At 38.7% G+C, this 23,219-nt stretch overlaps 1 protein-coding gene across 4 annotated transcripts in view; it reads right to left on the reverse strand.

Annotated features, from left to right (window-relative positions):
• Positions 1–5,642: 5,642 nt before the first annotated feature.
• Agtpbp1 (ATP/GTP binding protein 1) overlaps positions 5,643–23,219 on the reverse strand; it is a 153,660-nt gene continuing 136,083 nt past the window's right edge. Inside the window, exon 25 of one of the 4 annotated variants that reach the window (XM_033758789.1) lies at positions 5,643–6,364. In XM_033758789.1, coding sequence (XP_033614680.1) covers positions 6,190–6,364 — 175 coding nt within the window. In that variant the 3' untranslated portion in view covers positions 5,643–6,189. The other 3 variants (XM_010605516.3, XM_033758791.1, XM_010605517.3) reach the window with 3 other exon arrangements.

The following is a 23,219-nucleotide window of genomic DNA, read 5'->3' on the forward strand; positions in this document are numbered from 1 at the left end:
CAATCCCTAGTATCAAAAACAAACAAACAAAAAAATCACTTTTTAAAAGGAAATGAAACAAAACTTCACTTTAGACAAGTCTACTAGACAAAATGTATTTTAGGTCATATATACTAGATAAAACATTTTTTACTCACCATCACCAAAATAAAGGCAGTTTTTCCAAACCTTAAAAGAAACCAAGAGACAGATGGGGGAAAAAGCTTGCACTAAACCATGACCTGTTTGGTTAAACATAAAATAAAAAACTCAAGGGCCTCTTACAGAAAGATAAAATGGCTGAAAACAAAAATTGTACGTACTGCCTTCCTCCTGACCATCTGCAAAACAGTGATTTGAAAGATATGAGAATCACTCTGTGAGCTAACGTTTCCACTGACTCCGCTTTACAAAGCCCTCAGCCCTGAGCGTGTTAAACACAGAGACCTTTCCTTAGCTTGGCTCTGTCCCTATTTGGGAGCTCCATGGCAGCTGGTGAGAGACTAACGTGTGCAGGTATTTGGGGTATGGTCAACTGTTGCCACAAGCCGGACTCAGCTGGCTCACCTCAAGGGCAGGCGCGGACCTCCGTCCACCTAAGTGTAGGAGAAAGTGCAGGGCATCGTGCACAGTCCACACCAGTGCCTGGCCTTTCTACGCCTGTTTCTGCACAGTGGAAAGGAAGTGTTGGTCATAGCTGTTCAGGAGAGTTTTGTAGTGCTGATCTGCACTCAAATGCTCTTTTATCTATGGATCCTGTGTGCAGGACAATAGCAGGGATTTGTAGTTTCAACAGCGGGTGGGTGGAAATAGTTCTGCAATGGGTAAGATTTCACCCGTTTGCTCAGGTTACAGACACGCAGCAACCATCCCAGGTCAGTCTTCACATTCTTGGTCCAAGGATGTCACTCCACGTGAGTCAGCAATCTCCAACTCTGCTTGCTCTCTCTGTCTTACCATGATGTAGAGAGGGACTCAGTTTCCTCACAGATACTTAACACTTACGTCCTTCATTACTGCTAGAATGTTGCAGCTGCTAAAGAGTTTGCTATTTGGATACTGTCTCCAATGGCTTGTATCACTGCAGGAAACATTCAGAGTTTAAAGCAACAGTGACAACATCACGCTTCCTTTCAGGCCCACCAAATTTTTCTAGTAGACAAAAAGTAAGGAATTGTCCGATGGGTTTTAGTGGACATCTGCTATTTTTGCCTGGCCAGTGTGTTCAGTTGGTAAAGTAACTCATCTCTTCCTTTTAATTGCTCGTGGGACCTGTGCTTTGGGTGCAGCTACATCTTCTGGGAGGGGCCCTGAAGACTGCTGGCTTTTCAAGCATACCTGACACACCTTAACTAGTAACAGGAAATTCTCATTAGATAACTTTAACAGTGAAGTCCACAAAACCGACACAACCTGCAGTTTTGCGCACAGGTACACAGGGCTGAAATAGTAACAGGATGTCTTGGCTCTGGACTGCCCACACTGGTTCATCTCAAGCATGCTTTTCTCTTAGGGTTGCATAGTGGCCACCAGCAGCTCTTATCTTACTAAGGAAAGGGCCTGTGCTAACACTGCCATCCTAAGTCCTGATGCTCCCTCTGTTTGGACTGGCTCAGCCCACACGCCCACTTGAGCCCAAGGTCAGCCCACAGGACACGCCAGGTGGCCAGGTGGCATAGCTCAGGTTGTATGCTCCAGCCCTGAAGGCTCAGGGAAGTCAGTGACCCCAGGACACATGGTTCTGGAACACCAATTAAGCAAAGGGGAGACTGGGTTCACTTTATGAAGAGATTGGGATTTTAATTTATGTGAGAGCCGCAGTGATTTCATGTAGTGATTTTGTGTAGAAATAAAGTCTATCTAAGATAGGTAGGCCCTGGACATTGATTGCTCTCTCCACATTATAAATAATAATCCTTTAAAAGGCATATTTTCAATTTTGTATCTTTATATAAAATTATACAATTCACTGTTTCAAATGGCCCACATTCTGAAAGAAAAGCAATGTCAACAATTTATAAGAATGATTATGAGGGAAATAGAAGAAATAATTACACAGATACAAGGTAAAAATAAGAATGTATAAAGTTGTGACACTGTAAATAAAGCACATAATTTGACTTTAGCAGATACTTAGCACCAAAAAGTTTAAAATTCCCTCGTTATACTTTTGAAAAATTACACGTTTGACAAATCTAGAGAAGCCATCCTGTTTTTGAAGGTGTGGACTTTATTACACCATAGTATTTTGTATTTCCAATAGCAAGCATTTTTGCCATTACTATTTCTTCACATTTGCCATGTCAAAGATTTTGTGTGGTTAAAAGGTACACTAACACCATACGGGAAATCATCAATCATAATTTCTCTGACCAGACTTTTGCCACTGCTCACCTTATAATCATGTGGCATATCCATGACGGCTCTGAGGGATCGTTCCACATTTGGGTTCTAAGTAAACTTTTCTGAGTATTTGGAGCTAAATCTTTTAGCCTTTAGTTATCTGGGTTTAGAAATAGAGGGGCACCAGCAAGGCATTTCCATGTCACAGGTTACTGTGTGTACACAGTGCACACACGTGACCGCCACACTGCAGAGCACCGCTGATCAGCGTGGGCAATGCCAGAAATGCCTACAAGCGGACGGTTGTTCACTCGGACCTTGGCACTACAGTCAAAAACCCCAAGTTAGAAAAAGAAAATGTACCCAAGTGCCACCAATAACCAGGCAAGCTCTGAAAGGTCTGCAGTGTGAACACTTGGGAGTGGAAGGGAAGCACGAAGGGCCCACTAGGTTGACTTCCATCTGGGCCACACAGGTGAGTAAACTGTCGCTCTAGGGAACATCGCTGCTACAGGCAACAACTGCACGTGACATTTCAAGGGGTGAGCTTTTGAAGTATTAATTTCCACATAAAAATAAAACTTTCTTCCAGGTTTTATGTTGGAGGAATTTGAATATATTTTAATCAGACTATTTATTTAGTAGTAGCAGTCTACTGTATCAAGCAGAGCAGTGTCCCAATTAAAATATTGCTTTCATAGCTTTTTCTCCTATCAAAAGAACTAGGGTTTTCCTAAACCCAAAAGAATTAGGGTTTACATATGTCTACTAAACCTTCACAAAAATAGATAAAAAGCTATCTGTCCATTTTGTAATGATTAGATGTTATGAGAACAAGAGGATTTACAAGGATACATTTATTAACTGCTATAATTTATTTCTGAATCATGCACAAAAACAATTTCATTAGTATATTTATATTACCCATTTCAATGCCTACATCAATATAGCCATCTTAATTTAAATATCTGAAATCGAGGAATAGCATATCCATTGCTGTCTGTACACCACTTAAAGCAGAGCTCCAGGTTACTTATTTGTAATTAGGATGTGGACCAATGTTTCTAAATACCATACAAAACTAGCAAAAGTAGCCAGGATTAAGTATACTTCTTGCATTCGAGCAAGACTGACAATAAAAAGCCAAGGCGAACCATAGGTTTTTGCCTTCTACCTTGCATAAATACATATCAGAAATTCAGAAAAAACCTTTCAAGTTTCACAGTCCTCACTCGCTGAGGACAGGCAAAGGCCAGCAACCCCATCTGTGTTGATTAAAAATCCAAGGCAAGCTGTCGGGAAACCTGGGCTGAAGTTCTGGCTCTGCTGGGTGACCCTGTGGCCTTATTAAGAGACCTGGATATACTTATTCCTGTATACAAAGCAGCTTGATCTTAATTCGCCTGGTGCTAATTTCTAGTTCCCGGGTTCTGAAATGCTCAGGGGACTGCAATGCTGCTAGAGTGGGTGAGATTCCATCAGTGACCCAGTGTGGGCCGCAGCACTGCTGTCTGGGGGTTTACGGGGACTGCTGACCAGCAGACCGGATCTGCACCATTGGCGACCTGTAATCTGAGAAGCCCTCCAGGTGACCCGGATGAGCAACACAGCCTGAAAACCACTGGATTAGATCAAAACCACCCCGAAGAGAGTCCGAGCTCCAAATGCGAGGGAAACAATCTAAACTCCACCCTTGGACTCAAATTTACAGGTCCTCATCCCACTGCTATACAGGGCAGGCAGATTTTTTAGGACTGTACTACTAGAAGCATCTCAAATGTCTTTGAAAATTTGAAAAAAAAATGGTCATGGATATGAAAATGAGAGTCTGATAGTCAATCAAACTTAATTATACCTCTACTTAGGAAAGTGAGGATTTTAAGTTACTTTTTAATTTTTCAAAGCTATTTATGGTTTATGAAAATCCTAACCATAAAGACTTTCTCTTCAATCTGTGAATTTTTGTAACAGATAGTAAAAGATACACATCAATAAAAAATAACTGTACATGGTTAAGGGTTTGTTGTTGTGGGTGATGTTTTGTTTTGTTTTGTTTCATTTTTTGAGACAGGGTCTCATTAATGTAGTTGAGACTGACCTGGAACTCACAATGTAGCCCAGGCTGGTTTCGAACACACAGCGATTCTCCTGCCTCAGCCTCCCAAGTGCTAGGATTATAGATGTGTGCCACCACGCCCAGCAGTAAGGGGTTTTTATAATGCCAAAATAATTTAAAATGTGGAGTAATTCTGCACATGAATTGCTTTTTACATGACTGCTTTTAATTTCTAATTTGCAAAATCCAAGACAAATTCATACATGGACATTGTCCACAATCCTGTCTCTGAAAAAAGTATAGTTATAATATGTACTTGCTTTATATGCAAAAATAATTATTTATAACCAAGTGCTTAAATAAATAACTGCTAAATTATCCTCCTCTCTCCTAAATTAGGCCTCTGCCTTAGAACTGGTTCAATGTCATAATCTTTTTTTTTTTTGAGATAACAGGCTCTTTAGAGGAAAAGACAGGCCTTCTTTTTCGATTGCCCCACGTTATGCTTTTAAACTTGGTTCCTAAGACACTAGAGGGAATCTACATTGTGAATGAAGTATCACTCAGAGAAAAAATATCAATTGAAAAATGTATAAATCTGTAATATACTTTTATAATCCATTTTCCGTTTTAATACGTCTAAAAAAATACTCGAATCTAAGAATGAGTGAGGAAGGTATGTTCCAAGACCTAAGCACCCAAAACCTGGTGAGTCTGCTGATGAAGCATCTTTCAGAGTTTGCTACAACAGAAACTTCGTGTTTAAAGCAATTATCCATAGTCACTGGATTTGTTCTATTTTATTTAAAGACAAAGTAATTCTTGCAGCAGAATAAAACCAACAACTCAGGAAGTCACCACTCTAAAACATGTTTCCGTTCCCTGCAGTTATCCGCAACTCCAAAGCTAGTATCAGCGGGCCCGAAGTAGCTGCACGTCAGCGAGCCTGACCACAGGGCCCGGTCCGCAGGTGTGAAATCGGCTCACTATGCAAATGCACGTTCCACAGCAGACCGTTCCTCACGGAGCCTTTAAAGCTCCTTAACACACCAAGAACAATGACACAATTTTACACAAAGAAGTTGTTCAGATCAATCCTTTATGATAGGCACCAGTATACCTATACCATCAAAATCTAAATACTAGTACATTAAGACGTTTTTAAAAGAAACTTTTTATCAGAGTGTTCAAATATTGTTTTTATAATATTCGCACAGAGTTCTATGCACCAACTAATCGGCGCTGGTTAAAAAGGATGACAACATAAATGTAGTATCTGATATAGCTTTATTTAATTTGGTAAACGCAGAATGTAATGGTGTCAGAGCGAATTCTGTATTACTCTAGTCACAATCCAACAGATAACATGATTCTGAAGAACAGCCTTATTTTCAGTATGTACCCACCTATACACAGACACATCTACAGAAATCCACATACATACATATTAGTTTTTAGCAACTCTAGAATTTAGATTTTATATTCTGATAACTTCAAAATTACCCATTTGATACACAATATAACCAAAGGTGATTAAAAATCCATGCAATGATATTCTGGAAATCCATTATTTGATAATTCAATGCTATATAAAATACACTGAACATCTAAAATAAAACAAGTACCAGTTTTATCATGAATTAGTAATATATTTATTGTCTTGAAACCAAACAGGCCCAAGTTATTTGTCTTTTTGAGTCAGTTCTTTATAAGCTCATTTTCTCAAATTTTCTCATTTCTCAAATTTTCTGTATTAATAAAACCAAGATATTTTATTTCTTCTTTGCAGTTAATAGGAGATGGCAGAGGGCTCAAGGGAGGAAGGTTCGTGATAATTCAGAGTCAGAAAGCACTTCTTCTTGAGCAGAAGGCTCGTAATCTGCGTTTTCAGCCAATTCAATGTCTAACTCATCATTACTTTCCGCACTGTAATCAACTTCTTCAAGGAAACGAGGTTCATCTTCATCCATAACATAAGTGGTAGGGCTGTAGCCAAAACATACAGAACACACGAGCCTTCGTGAGATTTCAAGGCTCCAATGTAAGACTATTTCACTATATGGAATTAGTTTTAATTCCAACATAAGTAATTTGTATTAACTTTATAAATCTTATCCAAATGAATAAAGTGCGCAATTTAGAACAGTTGAAAGCTCCTTGTATTGACAACAGGGAGTGGAATGCTAATCTTCAATTATATTACAACAGTGTTGATGTACTCAATACCTAAAAAGAAAAGAAAAAACAGCAGAGTCTCTCACTAAGATATTTCTTTGAAGGATTTCATCAATTTGCAGGCTATTAAGAATTTTAAAGTTCTATTTTAGTCACTGAAGATCAGGCAACAGATCGTTTCAAAAGGCCTTATAAAAAACTGGTTATCTAGTAGGTTCCCTGAGTAATACACTGAAAACTTAAGTCTATAAAGAGATTAGCAGACATAAAACAGCCTACATCCCCATCCCCAAAATTTCTACCGGTCTAGAATAAAAATGAAAAACAACTGAACCCTCTATATCCAGGTTAATTACTTTCCCTTGGGATACAGAATAAGATATTTGTTTAAAAGCACTAAGTGTTTCTAAATATTTCATTAAGATAGGCTGTATGGAATTAAGACAACCTTCCCACTAGGTTCTGTAACATTCTTTTTTTGAAAAATCACATCTGAGAGTTTTATACACACATAGCATGCCAAAGAAACGCAGAAGAAACAGTTGAAAGTCCCTAAGGTAGTAACCAGATCTATCTTATTTCATACAAATGTGTCTGTTTCTATCCCACCATTTCCAAAAAGATTTCCAATAGCTGAAGCAATTAAAAGCTATACAAGTCAGACAACGAAAAGGAACAATATCTGTTCAAGTGGCAGAAAGAAGATGTCATTAGGGACCTAAAAATTAGAGAATTCCTGCAAGTGACTATTAAATTCAGTTTGGATATGCAGATGTTAAGGTGGGAAGCGGAAGTTAAGGGATTATATGGCTCTCATTTTCTGACAGCAGAAAGCAAAATTCAGCTAGAAAAGTATTTTTCTCCTTTTAATGAGCTTTCATCTTGCTAATTTTTAAAAAAAGAGAAAAATGAATTAGAAAGCCACCTTGACATACCACGTAGCAAAATTCCTCTTCAAAGTTCAGAGCTCACAAAACATATAGTAGTCCTAACAGATTAAACTGAACAGCTTGGAGGACTGTGAGATTTCACAATATATTTAACACAAAAATAATTTCAGTTTTTAGTTCTGCAAGTAAAACATTTAATAAGTCCCTTGGGCCTTTATGGGAAAAGATAAGTAAAGATTATGTGCCTTTGAAAATAACTTTTGCTAGCTTGCTCCTTTTTGAAATACAATTAATTCATTCTTTCTCTTTGACTTCTCAGAGAATATCTGAAAAACTAACCGAAGTAAAAGAAGAGAGAGAAGGAGGGAAAAGATAAATCTTTGGCCACACACTTGCTTATCTTCTTCTTGCATAAGAAATGATAAGGAAAACGCATGGAGACAGATGTGCTCAGAATCTGTGTGCTGGTACTGGTGCTGGGGCTAGGAAACCAACCAGAACCATGGAGGTGCCTGGCAGCAGAGGAAGGACAGATACACATGGGGTGTGGGAGGGCAGGTGACAGTCATGAGATCTACAGACAGCACGACAGCAGTGCCGCTTCCCAACTAGACACCGACTGGTCCACGAAATGTCTACTCAGGTCGGAGCAAGGATCTCATTCTATATGGGAGGCTGAATACTAAGAAATTAACCACCTCAACTAAAGGAGCGAGTTTAAAGAGCAATGTGTGAGTCAGCAAGGAAACAAATAACCAAAGTGTGGTTTAGAAGCAAAGAAAATGCCCAGTACGAAACCCTACAAGCGCCATGAGAGCAAGAAAATGTAGAGCAACGTTGGGGTTGCGTGCACGTGTATACCTTTAAGACAGAAGAGCACAACCTCCGGTTTCCTACGAGATTAAGAAGCTATGTAACAGGGAAGATTCTGGCCTCTGGCTGGGGAAAGTGCACTGACCCTGCCGGTTCTTGATCGTGGCTCAGCACCATCTGGATGTGAGCTCCACTTGTGGCCTCATGCATTCCATCTGGGACAAGGACGGAGTACGGAACTCACTCCACCCTCCTGTGCCACTCTGATAATCCACACGGGCCATGACCCTGACTCCTGTCTACCCGGGCCCTCACAAAGTCGGGCTGCTGGCCTCAGCTTCTTCAGGTGCAGTACACAGAGCGCCTCCAGAAACCGTGAGGGCGGCCAGTCCTCAAGGGCACTGTGGGGGAGGCGGGAAGCCAGCCAGCCAGAGGGGAGTCCGGGAGGACAGAGGGGACGATCGCGGAGTCGGAAAGGTGAAGGAGGGGGACCACAACCCCAATTCTCCACAGAAATCCGCCTTCGCAGTGCTCTCAGACCCATGGCCTCTCTGGTCCGTTTTCACTTGCTCTTTCTGCTGCCCTTCGCTATCCTAATTTGCTTCACTCTTCTTTATTGCTTCTCAGTGATGAACACGTGCTCGTCATTCACACGCATTCCCCGAAAGTATACAATACTTAAAAACACATGGTGCAAACACTCCGAGTGAACAGCCTTCTTATCCGCGTGCTCTCTGCGTGAATGCGTTCATCTTCATCTGTGTTCCGGTCATCTTGAAACACCTCCACGGAACTGAACGGCTTGCTACATACATTCACACGCTGTCTCGCTGCTCTTGCCACCGAGACTGCTCTCTTCATGCTCTCCAATCACCCCTCAGGCGGTCACACAAACCAAAGCTCTCCATGAGTTGGCCACCCAATCTCACCACTCCCTGACCCACATTTTGTATTAAAAATATAAATTTTTAACCGCTTCCTCCACACAAGGGGTACTTCCTACCTTTCTACTCCTAACTATTCGTATTTCTTTCCAAATGCAGCGGCTCAAACACAACTTCTGATGTTGCTCCTTGGTGCTTCCTTGTCTCTTGTCGCCTGCAGCGGGAACCACCCACCTGTGTGCCGGAAACTGTGACTTGCCCCTGTGAGCTCTACAAGGGCCTGACACTTTGCAGACACCACAATAAATGTTTGTTGAATGTTTTATGAAAAAGAAACAAGGTTGGCAAGATCATCAATTTTTTTATTACCCCATTCCACTAATTTTTAGTGAAAAAAATTTAAGGCATGAGAGCAATCACAGCAATTCATCTCTTACGAATAACTCCAACACGTTTCTAGCACTTAACAATAAGAATTGTCTTCATATACATTACCCTCATGATTCTGACAACAACCTTCACTTAAAATAAAAATCTCTAGGTAACCTGGCCTAGAGTTATGTGATAGGGAGTCAACCCTCTTTAGAAGTATAAGAAAAAGAATGTCTAAGCAGCATTCAATTATTTCCTCCATTTTTTTTCCTGTTACTACTTCCCTTCCCTTTCTTAAACCTACTTCTATCTGTCTGTCTGCCTGTCTGTCAATCGACGAGGTCCAAGTTGCCCAAACCTATGATCCTCTTGCCTCAGCCTTCCGGTGTTTAGATTACAGGTGTGTGCCACTATACCCACCTAAGTTCACTCCTTTTGCCCTGTTTTGCTTCAGCTCCCCTATATATATCCAGTGGACCCTCAAGTTATGACTGGCCTGACATATAAACAACTTGGGTTTCAACTGGAACTTTAGTTTTAACTTACAATCAAACACTTGAGTCTTGACCCAAAGGCCGGCCACTTGTGCTTCCAGATAGTCTCATCTACAGATTTAACCCTTAAAGAGTTTTGGAAGGAGCATGACAACATCCTTTCCTGTATGGGGCTAACTGAGAAATACTGAGCCAATGTCTAAGGACACTGAGATCTGCCTGTGTACAAGGAGAAACTTTGAAGGCTGTGCAGAGGAGCCTAAGCCTTCAAATGACCAATCTGAGTTACAGCCAGCCTTCGAGAATGAATTGAGTTCGTATGTCAAGGGTCCCCTGTGTGACATCCTTATATTATGCATTTTAATTCTTACATTATAAGTGACTAAAGAAGAAACAATTTCTATAAGGAATTTTCATACTAAGAAACCATAGCATTTTAGACCACAACAAATCCAACATGCTCCTTAATGAAAAATATCAAAACCTTTACTCGAAGAGCATTCTAAACTAGGCATGGTGGTACATGCCTCTAATCCCAGCACTCAAGAGGCTGAGGAAGGAGGATTAGTGCAAGTTCAAGGCCAGTGAGACCCTGTCAAAAAACCAAACAACAACAACAAAAAACAAAAGAGCCTTCTCACAGTATGATATCATAATTACGCAGAAAAGGGTTAACTCTAGCTTATTTCTAAAGAAAACAGAAATAAGTCTGCATCATATAGGCACGGAAAGTTTTCTGGCTGCCCTCATGTTAAACTATTAAACATTACACAAAGCTAACCCTAAAAATTTCACCCCTACCCTCAACTGCATGCTGCTTATTTCTCATAGAGCTGATTAACTCTCCAAGAACCTGGATTTGGACCTTCTGCCCTGTCCCATATGAAGGCCTGAGGGAAACAAGTCACTGTGTGTGGACGACGAAACCAGGGGTCTGGGCCTCTGCTGCTACACCAACCTTGGGTGATCACTGACTCCAAACACAGGTCCCTTGGGTTTACACAGAGACAGTGGCGTAGCCCCATCCATCTCCTAAAGTCAGGTAATAAAGATGAAAGTATTTATAAACTACTAAGTCATACAAGTATAGAATGTTATTTGACAAGAATAAAACCCACCTTCTTAAAGAAAAAAAGTAAATCAATCTTTGTCAGTTCCTGAAGAGCTCAGGCAATGATCTTTCCCAGGCCACAAGGATTAAAAACATTTTCCCTACCTTTGCAACCCAGAACCCTCTGTACTCTCACGACCCTGGGAACAAGCTACTTGTCAGAAGAGAGTACAGTAACGATAAGTTACGGAGTCATAAACAGAAAACTATTCCATTGCCCCAAACATCAGCAATTTGTGAACTGTTGATCGTGTCTGGCTTTCTTGGTCAGATCTACAGTGAAAGAAAATCCATCTGCACAAATTCTAGAGGATATTTTTATTTATATAGTTTGAGGTCTATCTTATGAGATAAATACAACATCTAAATATTACAAAGTAAATAAAATTACCCACAGAAAATACAATAATTTTTATCAATAGTACAACATATATGTACACATGCGTACACGAACACACACAAAGAACTAATGTGCAGAATGTCTCACAAAATTTATCTACTTTGAAAATTTTCTAATTAGTGAAATTTTTCTTGAAAAAAGTACAAATTGTCTCTGTGAAAGAGTAAATAAGTCACCAAACTCCAAATTACATTCACTATTGATCTAAAAACATACCTTAGACATGACAGTGTTAAATGCTTAATAATGCACAAGAGTTTCCAAAACTGAAAACAGTACATTTTAGTAATTCTGATTATACACTTGGAGAATATAAGAAATAATCAAAGAACAGGGGAATTGTAGAGTTCAATTTGGTTCCGACTCCTGGTTCTGTCCAGAATTACTAGATAGATGACCCGTGGTAAAATTCATCGCTGTGAGCCTTAGTTACACACATTCATAAAAGGGTCCAATATGGTACCATCTGTCTCTGATTGTTCTCGGAACACTAGCATCTCTGAGATAATCAAAGTTGACAGAAATTCAGAATGGCCATGTTTATCAGAGGTCCCAAGACCAGCCCAGGATCAGTGATTTGCTAGGAAGAATCAGCACATACATAATAGCATTTGGTTTATGACTTATTATAGTGAAAGGATACAAAGCAAAGTCAGCAAAGAGAAAAGGCGCGTGGGGCAAACTCCAGTGCAAACCAAGGCCAAGCAAAGGCAGCTGCTCGAGGCAGAGAAGTCATCAGAGCTTTCGGCAATTTCAAAGGGCTGCAGGCAAAAATTGGAGTTCAGAGCTGCCAAGTGTCCTGAAAGAAGGGAGTTGCAGAGATATGACCGCAACATTCAACAGTTTTTCCCAGGCGCATGTGACAAATTCTTAAATTGCATGATACAAGAGGCCAAAAAGTATCATAAACCAGAGAGTAGCAATACAAACAAAACAGAAAATCAATGAGCCACCAAAATATTTTACCAGTCTTGTGGACCTGAAAAGAGGTCATTCATTAACTGTGACCTCTGAAGGGCTGCAGCTTAGAAAGCAGGGAAAGGGAACCAAAGGTGAACTAAGTTTCACACATTTCTCAACCAAGCCCAGACAACTGGCTCAATGCCGCAGAGCAAGCAGCCCTACTCTGTGAGTGCCTACTGGAGACAGCAGAGTCCCCTGGGCAGTAAGCTGTAGACAGCACCCGGCATCTGAACATAGGGCACCTCGCAGAGCAACAAAGAGAGCCAGGAGGAAAATCCAACAGAAGTAGATCCACAGGTGATCCAGAATAGGCGCTGGTAGACATGAACTTTAACATAACGATGTGTCCAAGGAAAGAGAGACACGTGAAGAATTTCACCATCTACTTTCTATTTTATAAAATCATCACCTGGAAAATCTGCAGCCAGAACACCTACAGCTGAAATGAGGAACTCAAAGGCAGGCCTAAAACTATCTTTAGGACAGAGGTAAAAGGAAAATTAATGAAGCAGGTCAGGAGAAGATTTAGGACTGCAGTTAGCAAAGAGAGTAAAAGGGATCAAAAACTTTTTCAAAAGTTCATGTAAATTAACCATGCAGAAGGGAAAACAATGTGGTAGAAGTTATATTTAAAAAGCTGATGTCTGGAGATTTTTCAAAGACAATAAATAAAAGACTAGAGCTAATGATTTAGGAGGGACTACAGATTCCAAGTAGAATAAGTATAAAGAAAACCAACCCTTAGGACTGACAGCACAATTGCTAAAAACCAGTAACAATAAAATCCAAAAGGATCCAGGGAAGACATAATACCTTCTAGGAACCAAAAATTTAAGACTGACAGCTGATAGCTCAGTAAAAACAATGGTAATCCAAACTTAATACAGTGACATGTTTAAAGTGCTAAAGGAAAAATAAGAACCCTTAAAACTTTCTACTGGAAATACAGTGATACTGAAATAATTTCCAAATAAACAAGAAATAATGAAATAATTTGTTACCAGCAAATATGCACAGAAAAAAATATGAAAGGGAGTTATTCAGGTGGAAGAAAAATAATCCCTAGCAAAAACACAGAGGAAAAATAAAGAAAAGTACAAATATTGATCTTTTTTTTCCTCTTTCTTTTCTCTTTCACAGTTCTGGGGATTGAATCCCCAGGGGCCTAGGCATTCTTAGACAAGAGCTCTACCAATGAGCAACTTCTCCAGAACTTTTCATTGTTCTGGAACAGGGGATCTCCCAAAGTTGCTCAGACTGGTCTTAAACTTGTAATCCTCCTGCTGCAGCCTCCTAAGTAGGAGGGATTATGGATATGCGCTACTGCGTACATCTAGAAACGTAAACCTTAACAAATACTGACTGCTAGAGCAGTAGTAAGTGTAATGAGCTTAAAATACATGTAATGAAGTTAAAAAACATGACAACAGTGTAAAAGATGATAAGGTAAAAAGAATGAATGTATCCTAACATCCTAGCACTGCAGTGTAAAAGATGATAAGGTAAAAAGAATGAATGTATCCTAACATCCTAGCACTGCCTACAATGGGGCAAGAGTGATATTACACTATAATAAACCAAAGATTCACATTGTAATCTCTAGGATATCAATAGAAGAATAGTTAAAAATGAAACAAGCTTATAGGATAACAAAAAATGGGATAATTAAGAGTAAATACATCATGAAAAAATAGAAATAAAGTGTTTGTAAACGGGGAGGGGAGGAGGGGGTGAAGGGAGGGCAAGGACAAGGGGAAAAAATGAGAACCAAGACCACCTGCCATGTAAAGGTACAAGATCTCAATAACTAATATAACTGTGCTGTATACCTAAAATGTACCAATAAACTCAATTAAAAAAATAATAAAAAGGCAGGCATCTTACTGAAAAAAAGGAGAGTAAACACATCAATTACAAGACAAAGATTAGATAGATTGGATTATAAAATGTACAATTATATGGCTCACACATTTACATCTTAAATGAAGACATAATAAAACCGAGAATAAAGGGTACAAAAGGATGGATTATGCAAATACTAACCAAAGAAAGGCTGGTAGGGTAGCTATGCTAATATATAACAAAGCAGATTATTTTTGTTTGTTTGTTTTCCCAGTACCAGGAATCAAACTCAGGACCTTGCGCTCACCAAGCAGGCATAGCACTGCTAAATCCCTGGCCCTGACAAAGTACATTCTAAAGCAAGGAGCCTAACTAAAGGAAGAGACATTTCATAATGATAAAGGGGTCAACCCAACAGAACAACATAATTAAAGAGTACCTGAAACTAAAAAGAAAAGTAAGCGCATTCACATTCATAGGGGAAACCTGAAAACCTTTCTTAGTACCTGATAGAACAAGGAGACCAAAAAAAAAAAATCAGTAACAATAAGAAAAATATGAATGACTATCTGGAACATCATACTCAGTAATTATAGATTTACTGAATATATACGCTTCCTTATTCTGATATAATCTATTCCTGTTTTGAAGTCTCAAATAGGCACAAGATAATTTCACTTTTTCATTAGGCTACCAAGAATATAACTGCATAAGATCACCCAATTCTCTGTATACCTAAGTCCTAGACTAACAATCTAACTTGAGGTCTGCCTACGTCTCACATAGAAGGATCACTTCTTTTATGGTGAGCCTCCAAGGTTTCCCTATAAGCAAATCTGGACTTGGATCCTAAAGGATTTGTGTCAGTTGCAAACTTATTTCCTTAGATGATTTCAATCTCCTCTGTGCTTGTGAATACAGTGGTATTTCATGTACTTATCACAAATACAAATGGTTCACTTTTAGTGGGTTTTTTTTTGTTGTTGTTGTTTGTTTGTTTGTTTTGGTACGGGGATCTAACTCAGGACCTTGCGCTTGTGAGGCAGGTGGCGGCACCACCGAGCTAAATCCCCAGCCCAAATGGTTCACTTTTAGGTATAAGTAACTATAACTTCCAATAGACTAGAGGTTGTGACATTATTTGCAATTACTTAGTATGACTTATTTGCACAGAAAATGTTTTAGTAACAATTACAGCTGTAAGAGTTTTTTTCTAGATATTAGCAATCACTGACTCTCAGGATGCAAACCAGCGTCCTACAGCCACTGAAAAAGATCTTTTTTAAAAATTAATTTGATAAGTGGTAAATTGCACATTAAAAAAAGTGTATTAATTCCAGAATAAGCTTTATTAGATAGCTAGGTTTCAGAAACTGCATTAACATTTAGCCACAAATAATCTACATTAATTTTCACAGAAGATAAAGTTCCTAAACAAACACCAGCTTTACACAAAATGCATATAACAGAAGTTAGTATTTCATTGTAGTGTTAATCGTCTACAGCAATTTGCATCTTTGTACTTGTTTTACCAATGCAGCCTCTATTGCAATGCTGGGGACTGGACACCATGATGCTAGCTAACCAGAGTGGTAGTCACTCCCTTCTTAGAAAAATACTCTTCCTTTATCAAAATATATTACATCAGATTTTTTTAAAAAGTATTATCACAAGATACAACTAGTGTAGGTGTACTTGCAAGGCTTTCTCTAGCTTAAGTCCTATTTATTTTGAGTTGCATTAGGAACAATTTCTCATCAGATTTCCTAATGTCCATGCAATATGCACAAAAATAAATACTGATAACATACTACTACATTGATAAACTACAAAAACATGCTCAATGAAAGAAGAAAAACATAGAAGTTCATATGTTGTATGATTTCATTTATATGAAATACTTAGGACAGATGAATCCACTGACAGAGAAAGCAGGGGCTGCAGTGACTGCTTCATGGGCAGGAGTCTCTGGGAGTGACAGAAAGTTCGGGATGAGTTCGGGACAAGACTGACGGCTGCATAACACTGCGAACACAGTAAATACCACTGCACTGTTCCCTTGAAAATGGCTCATTTCCTTCTGTGTGAATTCCACTTCAACTGAGAGGAAAAACTCAGCCCAAATACTGTTTGATTATGTAAGATGGTGATTAGGCTTCTTTTAAACACAGGCATATTTTTTTATTATGATAAAATACTGTGTAAAGAGGGTGGCATTTTGAATCAAACTCTTGAAATTTAGTTGCCACCACAACATCCTAATAAAAAGAATTATTAAATGTTTTATTACTCTTGTTCTCAAATCCTTTAAATGAGGATCACTGTGTATAGTTCAGATGACACATAAAATAAAAACACCTCTTGCTAAATATCACTTTGTGTAATTTGCCAGTGGCTTCAAAAATTCCAAATTGGCCTAAAAGGTTAAGGGTAACCTCCTCACACTGGTATGAAGGGCACGGTCACATAACTGAGCCCAACCTCAAGCTCCAGGCATCTAACCCAGTCAAATGTTTAGATGTTACAGTCGCCTACCAGCTCTCCATGCAATATGTGGCTGGCTGCATGCAAAAGCACCATGACTGGCACATTACACAGGGCTGAAGGGCACAGATGTAGTCCCTGGGTTACATGTGAATGAAAAACTTCTCTTAAGAGATGGCATGGAAAAGTACACACTTTCAGGCCTCTGTTATCCCCAGAGCAAACATCAGATAAGACATAAAACACAAAAAGAAAAAAACAAGTAAGAGAGATGCACATAGACACAAGATACACATCTCCTTAGAGTAAGAAAGAATAGAATTATAAAGTCAAGCCCAGGGTCTACTGAACTCCCAGGCTCAAAGGAGGCAGCAGAAGCAGTATTTCTGAACAACAGTGAGCTTACTGAGTACTCCAGGAGCAGGGAGTAAACCCAGACTCCCAAGGGCAGCAGCTGGAGTGACGCCTTCCATTTAGGAAGGACAGTGAGAATGTAAGGCTGAAGCTTCTGTCTAAAACTAAAGATTACAAAGTCAGAAAGGAAATAGGGCATCATAACCAGAATCCTCACAAACTCAGTAACCTGCCCAGCAGAATTCACAATCTTGATGGCTGAGAAATCTGTAACGCTACCAGAGACAAAGCCCAGTACCATGCTGCCAAAGGCAACACAGACAGAAACTCGAAGGACCACTCAAAGTGAGCATCTGGGAAACACTGGATGAGTTTGCTGACACAACAGCAGAACCTACAAATGACTTTTACGAGGTTTAGGGTGCTTGAAGAAGGAAAGGATAACAACCATAAAAGTAAACAAGAAAATGTGAAATAAAACATGGAGGAGTAAGAATCAATGAGATGTAAAATACACAGTTGTTAAAATCTCCTGTGAGATAAACTCTAGACTAGAAATCTTAAGAAATGAAGCATAGACATTTTGGCAGAGGAAACAGCAAGTATAAAGACCTTGAAATGACTGAGAGGTGTGACTGATTAACTGATTGACTGATTGGTACCGGGGACTGAACTCGGGACCTTGCCCTTGTGAGGCAGGCAGCGGAACCGCTGAGCTAAATCCCTGGCCTGAATGGTTTGCTTTAGAACAGTGCTACTCAAGGTGTGGTCCACAAATTTTCTTACTGGTCTATGGTAACAAAAGTATAAAAATTAAAATGAAGCATCGAGAAATTTCTATAACAATTTTACATAGGAATTATATGCCTGGTGAATGTCATAAAAATTCCAGCTTTTCACTTAAGAGTATGATTGTAAGTGAAATAAACTGGACACACATGTACAATACCACAGTGTTTCTCTGGTGTGAGAAACTGTAAGTGGAAATCAGGAGCAAGATGTATAATAGATATGTGAAATATCAAATGGGTAGAGGAACTAGGGAGGGGGTAGGGAAAGGAAAAAATGAGAAAAGAAAGAAAACCGGAAAAGAAACTTTCATAAATAAGGGTGGGTGGAGGGGTTGAAGGGAGAGAAGAGGAACGGGGAAAAAAAAGATCCAATATAGAACAGGTAAAATTCTGTATGTTGAATTATTATATATACCTGAAATGTACCAATAGGTTAATCTTAATTTTTAAAAAATTGGAGCTTTTATTTTTCTTTCAGATTCTTTTTTTTTGGGGGGAGATATAAGGGTTTATTGTTTCAAATGCTTTATCTTACAACAAGAGAATTTCAATAAATCATAATTTCTTTCTGATTGGATTATATTATTACAAACATTTTAAATTCAGTATATATTTAGATTCAAAATGTACTCTGAATCTGGCCCTGACTTCTATTCTAACTTTCTTCCACTCACCTAATATAAGAAAAATCCTCTTTAGGAGGAAAGCTCCCCCATATAGTCTAAGATCTACTTTTTCTTTTATCCCAACCCACAGGATTAAATATACAAAACACACACGCACACTTTAAGAATTTGTTCTATAAATTTCAAAGCAGATTCCTGGGGTTTAGCGACTTCGTTTTGGGTTTTTTGTTTTGTTTTGATTCATGTGAATTATAAACTATTAAATATTACATATATAGAAATTTTTACAAGTAATAGATTATCTTCTTTTAATATCTCTGCATATACGGTACTCATAGTGTTTATTTCTTGGGAAATGTCTTATTCTTTGATTGCAGGCTATTAATACTAAATTATTTTTTTGAAAGTACATTTCTCAACTCTAACATTTCATACTAAAGATTCAAATTTAACAAACATTATAAATATATCACTGGTCAATCCATGGAAAATGAATTAAATTATTCACTGTTTTAAAATAAGAGCTGTTTATTATTGTTTTTTACTTTCTATTGCTATTATTGGTAAAATGGCATTTGAATTGAAAAAGCATATTTAAATACAATAAGATTGTGCTTTTTTATGGAAAATATGGTTCTTTTTGTTGACTTTGTTTTATTACTTATAGTTAAGACTGAGGTTCAAAACCTCGTTATTATATTGAATAATTCAGGGTATGTTTCTTGCAAGGAAAAGAAACCTACTCACATTAGCTAAAATATGAAATACACATGAGAATATTCTATATTTCCAGATATAATAGTCATAATGGGCATTAATGCTAAAAAGCAGTAAGAATTTTTCTAAATGGTGCCTACATGTTAGTTAAGTATACAGACATGAAAGCTTTATAGAAGAAATTGATCTTTAAACAGAGAGAGAAGCACAGAAGACCCACAGAAGAGAGAGCCTAGAAACTGAGTGCTTTTCAGATTCTTTATTCTATTTTTATATTTCACTCATATCATATTTCAAGTATCAATCCTGAACAAATCAGAAATAAAAACCAGTCCTCTGCAATGGCTCCAAAAATCAAATGTCAATGCACTGGTCACAGTAGGAATGCAGGGCGAGAGCAGGACGGGATGAAAGACAGAAGGTGCAGATGGACTTCAGAGTGCGTTAACACATTCTGTACACCCTCAACACAGCTGCAGGTTTTGAAACAAGAGTGAATAGGGGAGATGGAGGCTACAAACGCTACGGGGAAAAAGACTAGTCAATAAGAGGAACAGTGCAGGCAAGAAGTTATGGTACCTCCATCTAGTGTCACTGTGGACAAAAATAGAAAGATTTGAGAAATATTCTGGAGGAGGAATCAGAAAGTTCTGGGTCATGAATGGACTGGGTTAAGGTTAGGTGACAGAAACACCAAGCATGTGATCTACCCGATGAAGGGCTAAGGATGAACACGTTTATTCTGTGTGAAACTGGGGTGGAGAAGTCACAGTTGGGTTTCAGGAAATTTTATTTTGTGTCCATGGTATATAATCATGTTTGAGGCTCGATACCCAGGCCTGGGTCTCACAAGAGGAGTGTGAGGCTGTCAACATACAAACAGAGCTTGACATCGCAGAAATGAATGCCACCTATGGAAAGCAGGTAGGACGCAAAGAGGAGAACATGTACAGAACAGGACGGAGAAGAAGCACTCAAAGGGAAGCTCATGAAAATCTTGCACTCCCCTTCCTTTACCCTCTCAACAAATAAAACCGAGTGACTTGTTGTCTTCACTGTTGCTTCTATTTCCAATGTAACCATCATTAGTGATCACCAATGCAGAGCACAACTGAAGGATGAATATCAAAAGCTGGGAGAAAGAAGTCTAACGACACATATAATCCTCCCACCAATCACTGATAATGTAAGCAAAGACAAGAATTTACAATGATTTCTGGGAGGCTGCCAAGAAGCAATAAAAAGGGCAGGGCAAAACACAACCAAAGTCATAAATGGCAATAACTCATAAATTCCCCTTCTTTATCCGTATTATATGGAAACCAATTAAAATAAAACAAAATAACAACAGATGTACATTTAACTACTCGGCAGTTTAAGCCAGCATCAGTTGGGCAGTGCGTTTGTGTGCGTACTGACTACTGGGAGTGTTCCTCGGGCAGGTCTCATTTCAACCAGTCGACTCTTATATGGAATAAATTTGATCAAATTGTCATTTTTATATTTCCTATTATATTGTCTTATAAAAACTAATGAAAATGCAATTTTGGGTCACCTTATATTTAAATAATTGGATTGGTAAGTGGTAAAAAGCAGCACACTGAGTAACTGTATCTAGCAGTGCAATACGCTACTGGAAGGCACCTCGAAGAAGAGCTCCACAAAGCTCTGCAGCCACCACTTTCTTAATGCACCATGCTGCTCAGTGCCCACGCTTCACAGAGCTAACATGCTATCGTAAGCTTCAAAACATTCTGAATTCGACTGTTACATATAGATGTATCTGTTATCACTCCATGCTCAAAACATACAATATTTTCTGTTTCATAAAATCTACTCGCTGGCATGGAACAGAACACATTATCACTTGATGCTTTCCTCAACTTTAGCTCCTAAACTCTGGACTAAGCCTTCTACCTTGCCTACATAAGTTTATTTCTCATTGATAATGTTGCTATTTCTTTATCAGAACTCATCTACTATCTTTCAAGTCCTACCCTAAAACTTAGGAAAACTTTCAGATAAATCCAGGCCACTTGAATTCACTCTTCTTTCTTGAATGTGTATGCTATTTTTAATTTTACAATTCTGTTTTATGACCAGCATCATGCCACTTTACAAATGTAGTCACGCTCCCTCCAGTGCACCACCGTCAGTTTCCCTGAGAGCCAGTGCTCCCTTCTCATTCCTTCTACTCTCTGAGAATCTGGTGCAACACTGCCCACAGGCAGTCTGCATAAACACATAAATGCAGTGACTCGTCAACAGAATACAACCAGCCAAGCAATGGCCACCACATGCCAGCACTCAGACTATGATCATCGCTTCTCAAAAGCTTCCCCTCTGGCCTGCTGGAGGCTGGGGAGGATTAAGGGAGGCATTCCAGAGCAAGCAATGGAGACAGGAGACGCACAGACAGGCTGACTGGGAAGTGAAACTACAGACAGGAGCCAGGTTTGTCAGCGATGGAACCTTTAGGGACGGGATTAAATGAAAGGCATCACCGTGAACTCAGGATTTTCAGATCACTTCTGTGTTTGTGTTGGTGCATGCGTGTTTACATGCAAATATACATATGTATTCATGTGTGTAAATATTTATGTATATTCTATCACTCATAAGAGAATCTGAGAGAAATGACAACAAAAAAAGAAAAGAAACTAAACAAAAGCATCTCCTAGATTTTCATATAAACACAACTTTCTACCAAAAGGCACCAGAGAGCTTGAAAACTGGCTGATTCAAAACCGGCAAAAAGTCCACATGAACACAAGCCAGGGAATCTTGCTGTGCCACAGAGTGACCGCGTCACCAAAGAGAGATGGAGGCATTTCAAGAGTAGTTCAAAAGGGCCACATGGGGGTGATTTTCAGCATTAAAATGATAAATGATAAATAGATTAAAGTCCACTAAATTAAAATGTGATTCATAGGTCTAATATGCATAAATATTAAAATAAACTAAAAGTTTGATGAGAAATGGGATACTGACATAGTTGCAAAGTATACCCTTATAAAAATACTAATTACTAACTATACTTGCAATGAAGAAATTTGGCAGATATCATCTTTATTAAGCACTGAAAAGCAACATGTTGAGTAATGAGACAAATTAAAACGGCACATTACATAAAGATGCAATGAGAACACACCCTGTGATATTTCTGCCAATGATGCATCACCTAAAGTCAGTAATGAGGAGACAGAGGCGACTCAGACTGAGGAGCTCGAAGCATCCAGGTACACAAGTTAAGGAAAAACCAGAGAATTGTACAATTTCCTTAGAGATGGGGAAAGAAGAATGACGGGGGGACTGTATAACAACGTAAGTAATAAACAGAAGACAGAGTAAACTCTCAAAGGGAAAACCATCCATCTACTGAGTACTTCATTTGTATTTTCATAGGCACACCATGAGGAGGACAAGTTCTTAACCCTTTGTGCACTGTCTAACAGAGGTGGGTGAGGCCTACGAACTCCCTCTCATACGACGACTTTTAAACACATACTATAATAAAAATAAATACAATCACAAAGAAAATCAACTAATACAATTACCAAAATGTTCAATCATGTGGCACAGTAGTATATGTGACAGTGTATTTCTTCAAAACAGATGATTTCCAAAATATGTATTTGTTTCTTTTAAAAGAGTGAGACTGGCAAAACATAGCCTGTGAGGTTTTCATAACTGTAAATGGTATTTAGGATATCTAAAGTAACTGTAATGTGTAGGCTAACATACGAATTAAACTTAAAAGGAGACTTCTAAATATCAGTGAGAACTGACAGTCTTTATATTCATTTCTACCATTGTTTAGGCAGCCCTTTGAAGTGGAGAGAACCATACCTATCACATTTGTTAAGAAAAGAATTCCAGTTAACATATTGCTGTATTTCAAACTGCTGCACTGATACATCTGATG

Source organism: Fukomys damarensis, unplaced genomic scaffold, assembly GCF_012274545.1.
Source record: "Fukomys damarensis isolate Sample0158 unplaced genomic scaffold, DMR_v1.0_HiC HiC_scaffold_4, whole genome shotgun sequence".
NCBI classification, from domain to species: Eukaryota; Metazoa; Chordata; class Mammalia; order Rodentia; family Bathyergidae; genus Fukomys; species Fukomys damarensis.